Raw genomic sequence first — 11,645 nt, 5'->3', positions numbered from 1 at the left:
GTGTTATTATAGACAATAGGTAACACTTTAGTGAGTGATACATCCGCCCATGTTACCTAAGATCTTATGTAACACTTTGGGTAACATATGGTTATACTTTTAAAAGTGTTACTATAAACCTTCTTATGCAACACTTTTTATATTATTAGTATCATTTTTAAAGTGTTACTTATTATTTCTTATGTAACACTTACTTACCTTTAGTATCATTTTTTCATCATATAGTAACACTTTATCTGACATTGTGTATCACTTTTCCAAACTAATGTATCACCTTATTGATTATTAGGTAACATTTTTCAATCATCTTTTGACATATAATAACACTTTGTTTGACATTATGTATCACTTTTTATAAACTAATGTAACACATTATTAATTAATAAGTAACATATTATTATTACAAGTACTACTATGATTATTTAAAATATGCAACATTTTTTATTTTTTATAATATAAAAATAATATTAACATGTACAACAACCAAGAATATGAAACTAAAATATACGATAGACCAAAATTTGAATTGATACAATTTCATAATTTTTTTTTTAAAATAATCCATAAACACCAATTTGTTTGTTTTACTAAACAATCTAATAATCAAAGCAAAAAGAAAATCAACTTCGTCTCTAAAGGCAACATAAGTCAGCACAGTAGCAAAGAGACAGCAGCAATAGCAGTAGCTAGTAGTAACAACACGCAAATAGCAGCAACTACAGGCCAGCAGACAATAGTACTAGGCCAGCAGACAGTAGTACCAGGCCAGTAGACAGCAGTAGGCATTAGTAAACATAGTAACAACAGATAGCAGCAGGTAGCAATAACATCATACAGTAGTATCAGGCCAGTAGATAGCAGTGCTAGCAGTAGGCATTAGTAAGAGCAGTGATAGCAGCAGACAGTAGTAACAAGACTGTAAAAATAGAAACTAACATTTGTCAATATTCTCGCTTTATTAAAATTAAGGAAGACATTGAGGCTAATCTATCACATGAAATAAAAGTGCTTTATAGCATGTTGTATCTCATCTAAAACAATCCAAGTCCACTACTCCTACATTATTGAAAGACAGTAAAAGAAAATAAACATAAGAGTATTGATCCATGACTGGCAGATTGTCAATTCTCTCTTGCCTTTCATTATTTCAATTTCTTGAAGGAACGGCCAGGTCTTGAAGAACTTTATATTGATGTGGACAGAATTAGCAATTCTTGATATTAGATATATTCTTTCAGAAAAATCAATCACGCAGCTTGAGTTACTAGGTTAATGAGGAGTGACTAGGTCAATCAATAGTAAATTCAAGTAAAAAATGAGAAAAATGGCAGTAGCAACATCTACCATAGCAGTATTAAATGGGCTTACCTCACCATTCCTACCGGGTAGGAAGAAGAGTTGTGGTTGTTAACAACAAAGTCATCACTACAACTAGCAGGAAGTTGTGGCTGCTGTAGCTGCTCCTAAGAAGTCTTAAATTGTAATAAAATTGACATCTGAAAAGTAAAGAGCATTGAAATTATCACCAACTGATGATAGAAACTTGTTTTAACATTCCACAGTAGCATAAGTGTTCAAATTTTTAATAAAACTAAAAAGCTCTCCCTTTAACAACATTGGCTATTTAGAAAAGCATACATCAATTTGTATGATGTATAATTAAGAAAGAGGGTAGGGTGATTCCCACAGATATCTAGTATTCTTATAAATAATTTCAGAAGACTAGTTCTAATTTCTTGTGAGAAGCATCATCTCAAGTATTTATGCACAGAGGAGCACATAAGCCAATCATCTCATTTTCTACGTTAGAGCCTAAAAACATGAAATATCTATCAAGAGAACTCGGCAACATATGCAATCACTTCTTATCTAAGGGGCTATAACATGATATTGATTTGGCATCAAATGCCACTTTCGTTCTCTGCAAGGAAAAATACTTTCCTAATAAATTGGATGCTTTTAACGATAAATCCACCTTCAATTGACATTTATTAGGGAATTGTGGAGGATCAGAGCATAAAACTTTCAGAATGAATCATATATAGAATATTGTAGAAAATATTCATGAAGCTTAAGAGTTAGCGAGCCTACTAGCGGGACTAATCCTAAAGTTTCATATAAAAATGTGAAGCAAAACAAGCTTGCAATTATTGTTTTACATAGCTTACATCCACTAATGTAACTGCCATGAGTGTAGTGGCAATTTTCCAACCATCAGCACCATGAATTTCAACGCTTTAAACATTCTAGTTCTAGTCCATCACGGTAGAAAATTAAAAAAATAAATGGGTTCAGATCTCCAAAATGATTAGCTCTAAAAATGATCTGCATTTCTATCACAGAATTATAAAATTAATCAAACAGAACCCATGGAAATCGAGAAGAAAAATGAAAAAACGCATTAAAATTAAAAGTCTGTAATTAGCAAAAAGAAAAGAAAAGCTTATTGTTAGACTGTGAGAAAACAACAAGACGAAGAACCCAAAAATCAAAGAAGTCGAACCAAACAGAAGCTAAACGCAATGAACCCACCAACATCAACCACCAACCTAATGGCTTCATCACTCTCTAATCTCCTACCTAAGCTTTGAGGAAACGGTGTCCATACAATTACTTCTCATTCTGGAAAATAATGGACAGACTATAAGTCCAATCCTTCATGTCATCGGCTTTAATATCTATATGACACACAAGTAATTCAATTTAATATTATGCCAATCTACGTTGGTTATCAACAAAAACATATACAATTTTATTGTAGTACCCAATCTAGTTCGATTCGAGAAATATAATACAAGTACCTCTCAATCTAAATACTACAGCTTGAGCAGTTTCTAATCATTCTAGTTAGGTGACAGGATTTAAAGTGCCAGAATTGCATTTCTAATCAAACCTAGTAACAAAATTAAATAGGAGCTAAAAGTTAATAAAATGAAACTAGTAAGACTTTTCAGCTCTTTAATTAGCTTATTAAATCTAATTAGCTTGGAATGCAAATCAAACTGAATTTAGCACAAAGTATAAATTTTACTTTGAATTTTTAGTTACTCCAAAGTACAACTACAACTCCAATTAGTAATCACAAATTCACCATCAAACAATAAAATTCGTCAAAATCTATCAACAATTAAAAATCCAAGTAAAAATTACAAATATCCCAAAAAGAACAGAAGAAAGAGAACAAACCTCTATAAGCACCATCATTACCGCATCTACGTTACCGCCGCCACCACAGACCACCATTACTGCAACGTTGCAGCGATTCAGTGATGCAGCATTGCAGCGGTGCGTCAGTAGATGGGAGCAGAATTTCCAAATTGCGAGGAACCCTAAACTGTCAAAGAGACAAACTGAGGATAGAATTAGCGTTCAAAATGAAGAACCCTAGAAATTGAAGAGTTCGATAAGAGAGGGAAAAAGGGGAGAGGATAGGTAATTCGACCACCATTGTTAAGTTGTAGATTCCCTTGATTATCTTCCTTCAAAGTTCGAACCATCAGCTAAATTGACAGAGGAAAAAGAAGAAAAAGAATGAATGAAAAAAGAGGTTGTAGTCTTTTTTGTTTTTTTAAGAGTGAATGAAAAGCGGGTTAATTCAAGAAAACCGTGGAGAAACTGAATAAATAAATAAATAAATAAGTGTTACCATTAAATGTTACTTATTTTAAAAGTGTTACTTTATAGTGTTATCTACGTTAAAAGTGTTATTTTAAGTGTTACCTTATATAAAATTGTTACCAAAGTGTTACTTATAAATCTATAATTTTGCATTTCAAAAAGTGTTACCAAAAATGTGTTACATAAACTCAATTATGTACTAGTGACATTTCAAAGATGCATGACCTCTATCTTTTCCGAAATGCTTCAAAATGAAATTGAGGTTTTTATGGATGAATTTAGTGTAGGTGGCTCATCTTTTGACACTTGTCTTTGCAACCTTGAAAAGGTGTCAAGAGACGAGTTTGGTCTTGAATTGGGAAAAGTGTCATTTTTTGGTCTAGGAGGGCATTGGCCTAGGCCATAAGGTGTCCAAGAACGGCATTAAAGTAGATCTGGTCAAAGTTTCGGTGATTTCTATGTTTCCCCCTCCTATTTCCATCACGGGAGTAAGAGCTTTCCTTGGGCATGCCGGTTTTTACCGAAGATTTATCAAAGATTTTTCAACAATCACCAAACCTTTGACCAAATTGCTTAACAAAGATGTTGATTTTTGCTTTAATGATGCTTTCCTTGGAGCATTTCATAAGCTCAAGGAAGCTCTTATCTCCTCTCCCATTGTGCAAGCTCTGGATTGGAGCTTGCCTTTTGAACTAATCTATGATGCTAGTGATTTTGCAGTGGGTGTGATCCTTGGACAAAGAAAAGAAGGAAAATCCTATGTCATCTATTATGCAAGTAGGACTCTTGATGAAGCTCAAAAGAATTATATAACAACGGAAAAAAAAGATGCTAGTGGTTGTGTTTGCTATGGACAAGTTTAGGTCCTATCTTGTTTAATTTGCTGTAAAGTCATTGTGTACACGGATCATGTAGCTGTTCGTTATCCAAGAAGTATGCAAAACTACGCCTCATCTGTTGGGTTCTTTTGCTTCAAGACTTTGATATGGAGATGAGGGATAAGAAAGGAGCGGAAAATTATGTGGCGGATCACTTATCTAGGCTCCCTTTTGAAAACAAGGAAGAAGTACCCATCAATGAGGAGATGGGAATTGAGACTCTTATGGCTATAGCTTCAACATCTAGCCTTTGGTATGCATACATTGCCAACTATCTTACATGTGGAGTCATTCCCCCGGAATTTTCCTCTTAACAAAAGAAGAAATTCTTCAAGGAAGTGAGGAGACACTTTTGGAATGATCTTTACTTGTTCAAACAATGTGGAGATGGTCTTTTTCGGAAATGTGTTCCAGATCATGAAATTGAAAGAGTTCTTGAACATTGCCATTCATTACCATGTGGTGGACATGGTGGAGTTGACAAGACAGTGGCAAAAATCTCTAAGTCTCTCTTATGGTGGCCAAAAGTCTCTCAATTCTCATAAGTTCATTTCTAGATGTGATAGGTGCCAAAGGAGTGGTGGAATCACCAAGAGGGACGAAATGCCTCAACAAAACATCTTGGAAGTTGAGCCTTTTGATGTATGGGGTGTGGATTTTCTGGGGCGTTTTGTTTCTTCTTGTGGAAACTTGTACATTTTGGTGGCGGTTTATTATGAGACTGAGTGGATTAAAGCTATCCCTTACCCCACCAACGATCACAAGGTTGTGCTCAAGCTTCTCAAGAAGATTATTTTTCCAAGGTTTGGGGTCCCAAGGTTCTAATTAGTGATGGTGGTTCTCACTTTGCCAAGAAGTACTTGAAGCTCTTCTCAAGAAGTATGGAGTCCATAATAAGGTTGGTTTGTCCTATTACCCTCAAACACAAAGGGCAAGTGGAAGTTTCTAATAGAGAGATCAAAAATCTTCTTGAGAGAATGGTGAACAAGTCAAGAAAGGATTGGTCACTTAAGCTTGATGACACATTATGGGCCTTGAGAACGGCATACAAAACCCCCATTGGCACAACTCTCTCTCGTTTGGTGTATGGTAAAGCTTGCCATTTGCCGGTTGAGTTGGAGCACAAGGCTTGGTGGGCTATGAAAGAGCTCAATATGGATTTTTCATTAGCTGGAGAGAAGAGATTGCTAAAGCTCAATAAATTGGAAGAACTTAGATATGATGCCTATGAGGACTCAAAACTCTACAAGGAGAAGACTAAGAAGTGGGATGACCAACACATAAGGAACAAAAGCTTCAAAGTTGAAGACAAGGTGTTTTTATTCAATTCTAGACTTCTCTTGTTTCTCGGAAAGCTAAAGTCCAAATGGTCAGGTCCTTTTGTAATCTCAAAGACTACTCCTTATGGCTCATTTGAGTTAGAGGCGGGTGATCATAGGTTCATGGTGAATGGTCATCGCTTGAAATATTATTTGTGCAAGAATGAAGTTTATTTTATTGAGTGCATTAGGCTTGATCCAATGGATTCCAAGCCACCCCCTTCAAGATAACATCTTATGGACAAGCTAGTGACCTCATAACGAAGCGCTTCCATGAGGAAACCCGAGATTTTTTTCCTTTCTTTCTTTTATTTCTTCTTATTTTATTGAATTTTGTTGCCTTTCTCTTAGTTCTTATCTTATGTTTCTTTTATTTTTCTTGTGTGTTTTCTGTAGGATTTTGAATTTTCAATATTGAGCTTATAGGTGAAGAATTGGAGGAGTTCTAAGCTCAAGAGGAATGAATTTCAAATCTAATATTGGTGTTCAATAGAAGAAAGAGGTGAAAAATGAGCTTCAAAGCTCAATTCAAGGAACGTGCCCAAGGATAGCCCTCTCCAAGTCACCGTGGGCGCGATCAAGAGAATAGAGGGCGTGGTCCCCAAAATTTCATCAAACTCAAATGAAACTGGAGAAGGCACACCGCGCCCTGGGAGAAGGCGCGTCATCTGTTGTCACGGGCGCGTCTCAGATCACCGCAAGCGCGTTCATTAGGTCACATTTCATCTTCTCCCATTCGACACTCTCCCCCTTTCTCTCTCTAAAAACCCTAACATCCTCAAACCTAACTCCACAAATCCCTCAAATCCCAACCATTTCCCACTCAAATCTCTGCAAAAATCCTTCAACCACCATCAAATTCATCACATTTTTCACTTCCACACCAAAATTATTGGTTTGAAATTCTTACGGTTCTCCATCAAAGGTTTTTGAAGCAAGTTTGGAGAAATTGTTCTTGGGCTAGATTGAAGGTGTTTATGGTCATCTAATGTTTGTATAATCACTTCATCTCTTGTTTTAGTTCATTTTTTAGCATTATTTTTTGTGGTTATACATGATAAATTTTTGGGATGAAATTGTGATGCTTGGCTCTTAATTAGCTGAAATTTTTGGAATTTTTGGTTGAATTTTTGGATGTTTGTTGTTAATTGTTGTTTGTTTGGTGATATTTGAAGTTATGTTGTAGGTGAATTTGTTACCTTCAGTAATAGTGTGAAGTTTGATTGGGTGATTTGCTTGGATTGGTGAATTATTGTTAAATTGTTGGTGCTATGATAATGGTGTCTAAAAAAAGGAAAAGTGGAAAGGAACCTCAAGCTTCAAATCCTCAAACTGATGAGCCCCAACCTCTTCCTTTAACCACCTTAGAATTCCACAACAAAAATCACAAACCAATCCATGAGAATTTACAAACTAGAAAGCTTTAACCTACAAAACACTATTGCCGTGAGGCAACTACCACCCTCGGTATTGATGAAGATGCATGGTTTTTATTTGAAAACTTGAGGTTAGGCACGTTTGTGAACAATTCTTACATGACATACCTGTAGGGTTTCATAGTGACCCACACTACGCGGAATGAAACCCGCCAAGACCCGCCCCCATAATAAATGCAATTAACAAGCAAAACATAATTAAACATTAGAAAGGATAAAAGATTATACCTTTGACGCGTGCTTCGCTCACCGAGGAGCTCTTACTTCAACCCCGAAAATACGAGGCCTCCGACGGGATCGTACCCTCGAACCCGACCCGAGCGTCCTAAGCCTCGAAGGTTAGTCGAGGCCCAAATAAAATAAACTAAGTGTTTTCCGAATTCAAGGTTTACTCAAATCAAGAGTTGCCTTTTCAATTGTACTCAAGCGTCCTTTCCAAAATACCCATGCCTTGGTATTTATAGGGAAATGAACCCTTGATTTTCATTTCCCAACCAATGTGGGAGAATGAATAATTTTGATAATTATTTAATTCCAAATTAAATTAATGATCAAATCAATCACAATGCAACAAGTGTCAAGGGGAGAGAGAGAGAGTTAGGTGAGGACCATGAACCTTAGGGGGATCATTGCCTTGCTCCCCAAGGCATGCTCTAAGCCTTTGGTCCCCACTCACCTCAAACCGCCTCAAGCAATGGCTGTGCAGGCATCTTGCACGCACAGCACAGCACGCATCTCCCAGCCCTCCCAGCACTTGCGTGCTGCTACCGAGCCACGCCTTGTGCTGGGCGATGGGTGCTGCTGCCTGGCTATCGCACACACATGCATAGCCTTGCTGGCTTGGTGCGTAGTGCTACTGGGTTGCTAGGCCTAGGCCACGCACATGTACAGCGGGCTGCTTGGTGCTGCCATGCGAAGGCCAGCACGCAAGCCAGCCCGTATGCTGCTGCGATGGTGCGAGACACACACGCAAGGCCCAGCATGCTTGCTGCTAGCGAGCCACGCATGCTAGATGGCTTGATGCTTGGCAATGGCTCTAGGAACACACGCACACGCACAAACGCAAGTGCCCAGCACTGCGATGGTGCGATGGTGCTGAGATAGTGCCTAGGCACCCATGCACGCAAGCTGTTGTGCTACTGTGCCATGCGAAGGCACGCACACACGCAGGTGGTGCTACGATAGGCAGCCTAGTGCGCCTAGCACGCATGGCGCGCCTAGCACACCATGGTGCGCCTATGCTTCAAATGAGCTAGCCTAGCCTAGCTACGGTTATTCTCATACTTGTTGCTTGTGATTTTGCGACGCCTGGCCTCGACGCTCTAGGCTCGATATCCGACGTCTATGTTCGTAAAACTCCGACGACTCATTAAATCCTTCGGATTAATTCATCCTCTCGGATTGGTTTGTTCGATTGGGTTCGACCCGAACGGTTTAGTTAAGAGTAAGCTGTAATATTAATTATACCTTAATATTACTAATCGGAAGCGACCTCCACCTAGGAATTCCGATCACTTGACCTTACTAAAGAATTAGCTCTGTAATAATTCTGAACCCTCTATTAGAATAATACATTTGTTGGAAGGACACCATTCCTTTCAATCTCCCACTTGTCCTTCCGGACAAGTGTGCATACAGTGTATAGCCCATTTCCTATGTCACTTAATGTCTCTTCGTGAACTATAAGGTAAGATTCATCGTCATCCTTATTACAGTCAGAAGTGTTTCTCGATCTCCGAGTTCGACTTTCAATAAGCAGATGATTTCTAAAATCCATTTGAGCACGGCCATGCATTTTCACAGTCTCACTCTTCGAGCGGCCTTATAAACAACAAAGACATGTTCCCTATTGTTAATAGGGGACATTCCAGTCTTGCATTGTAAGCTTCTCTTACTAAGAGGACCTAATCTCTTGAGTGATCCCGTTATGATCCCCAGTTACGGCAGACGTTAGGCAACATCAAAGAGACTAGTACTCAAACAAGAAAACTTCATAATGCTCATGGTCGAGGAAACGAGTTCCGATAGCTATAATGAGAAGTGTACTTATGACAATTTTGAATCTCTTAAAGTACTCTCATAGGTCAATCCAGTGCAGTTCCAAATTGGCACTTGTGCAAATGATCTATGACCATCATCTCCTTGTAGCACAAGAAACGGTGCTGTAAATCATACTAAACACTAATCTCTGGTGGTCATCAATCGTCCATCATTTAGATGACCTCGATTAGGGATAATTTTCGATTTAAATATTCAATGTTCACTTAACAGGTGTTTCTTTATCCAAGACATGGTCTTGATACCCTGTTTTGAATATTTCCATAAATCAAATGGACTCATTATTTAATTCTAAACCATAATTAAATAGCAATGGAGTGAATGATAATTTTGCAGAAAAATTAATTACTCCATTAATGAATGGTTTCAATACAGTGTCTTACATTAAAACATCTAGTTTAATTAAAACACATGTAATGGGAATTTCAAAGCATGTCTCCGATGTGCTTGATTCCCATTGCCTCAATGTGTTTGTTGTGTTTCACTTGAGGCAAAGGTTTAGTCAAAGGATCGGCCACATTATCATCCGTGCCGATCTTGCAAATTCTGATTTCACCTTCGGATTTCCATTCCCTTATCATGTGAAATCGCCTTTGGACATTTTTGACCTTTTGGTGCTCTCTTGGCTCTCTAGCCTAAGCGATAGCTCCATTGTTGTCACAGTAGAGATCTATCGGACCCTTCATGGAGGGTACAACACCAAGTTCACCGATGAACTTGCAAATCCAAACAGTCTCCTTAGCAGCTTCGGAAGCAGCCAAGTATTTGGCTTCAGTTGTAGAGTCTGCAGTTGTGCTCTGCTTGGCACTTTTCCAGCTAAACGCTCCTCCATTCAGACAGAATATGTATCCTAACTGTGACTTGAAGTCGTCTCTTTCAGTCTAGATGCTAGCGTCGGTGTAACCTTCAACAACCAGATCTTTATGGCGACCATAAACCAGGAATTTATCCTTGTTCCTTTTCAGGTACTTCAGGATATTCTTGGCCGCAGTCTAATGCGCCTCTCCTGGGTTTGATTGGTATCGGCTCGTAGCACTCAAGGCATACGATACATCTGGCCTGGTACATATCATGGGATACATGATCGACCCAATTAGCGAAACATATGGAATCTGATCCATTCTCTCTCGCTCAACAAGTGTTTGTGGACACTTTTTCTTGCTGAGAGTTACGCCATGAGACATGGGTAGATGCCCTCTCTTGGCATTCTCCACGTTGAATCATGCCAGTACTTTATCAATGTAAGTACTTAGGCTCAATCCAATCATCCTCTTAGATCTATCCCTGTAGATCTCGATGCACAATATGTATTGTGCCTCTCCTAATTCCTTCATTGAAAAGCACATTCCCAACCAGCGCTTTATAGACCCAGTAATTTTGTGCTGTTTCCAATGAGCAGTGTGCCATCGACATATAGGACTAGGAATGCGATGTCACTCCCACTGACCTTCTTGTGTACAGAAGACTCATCTAGATTCTTGATTAAACCAAACTTGCTGATGGCTTCATCAAATCGCAGATTCCAACTCCTTCTGGCTTGCTTTAGTCCATAAATGGACTTCTTAAGCTTGCAAACCTTTCCAGCGTTGCTCGGATCGAAAAAAAACCTTCTAGCTGTGTCATGTACACAGTTTCTACCAAAATCCCATTTAGGAAGGCAGTTTTGACATCCATTTTCCATATTTCATAATCGTAATATGCAGCAATCGTTAGAATAATCCGGACAGACTTTAGCATTGCAACTGGTGAAAAGGTTTCATCATAGTCAATCCCGTGGACTTGCCTATAACCTTTTGCCACCAGTCTAGCCTTGTATATCGATACATTTCCATCCTTGTCTGTCTTCAATTTCAAGATCCATTTGCAACCAATGGGTGTGTAACCCTCGGGCAAATTCACCATGCCCTAGACTTGATTTTCAGACATGGAGTTCATCTCGGATTTCATGGGCTTCTTTCCATTTAGCAGAGTCGGGGCTCGTCATAGCTTGCTTGTATGTCGCTCGCTCATCTCCATCCATAACTAGGATGTCTTGATCATCAATTAAGACAATACCAAGGTATCTGTCTGGTTGAGATCTTTGCCGTTGCGACCTACGAAGGGTAATAGGTTGAGCATTTACATTGTCTGTTTGATTCTGACCAATCTTCTCAACTGCTTCCAAAGCACTTAGATTGTAAGTTTTATCAGGTTGACATTGTTGCTCGTCCTCTCAAACTTCGTCGAGTTCGATTTTCCTCCCACTTGTCATTTTGGAAAGGTGTTCCTTCTCCAAAAAGACACCATCACGAGCAACAAACACTTTGTTCTCGGATTTATTGTAGAAGTGATACCCT

At 38.6% G+C, this 11,645-nt stretch overlaps 1 protein-coding gene across 1 annotated transcript; it reads left to right on the top strand.

The window, feature by feature from the left end:
* Window positions 1-5,473: 5,473 nt before the first annotated feature.
* LOC110711475 lies at window positions 5,474-6,046 on the top strand. The gene has a single exon (XM_021889857.1). It carries the CDS (start codon window positions 5,474-5,476, stop codon window positions 6,044-6,046), a length of 573 nt encoding a protein of 190 aa, XP_021745549.1.
* The last annotated feature ends 5,599 nt before the right edge of the window (window positions 6,047-11,645 follow it).

The sequence above is a fragment of the Chenopodium quinoa genome, unplaced genomic scaffold, assembly GCF_001683475.1.
Source record: "Chenopodium quinoa cultivar QQ74 unplaced genomic scaffold, ASM168347v1, whole genome shotgun sequence".
In the NCBI taxonomy this organism is placed as follows: domain Eukaryota; kingdom Viridiplantae; phylum Streptophyta; class Magnoliopsida; order Caryophyllales; family Amaranthaceae; genus Chenopodium; species Chenopodium quinoa.
Note: the sequence above shows the minus strand (reverse complement) of the source record. Positions and strands in the feature narration are given on the sequence as shown.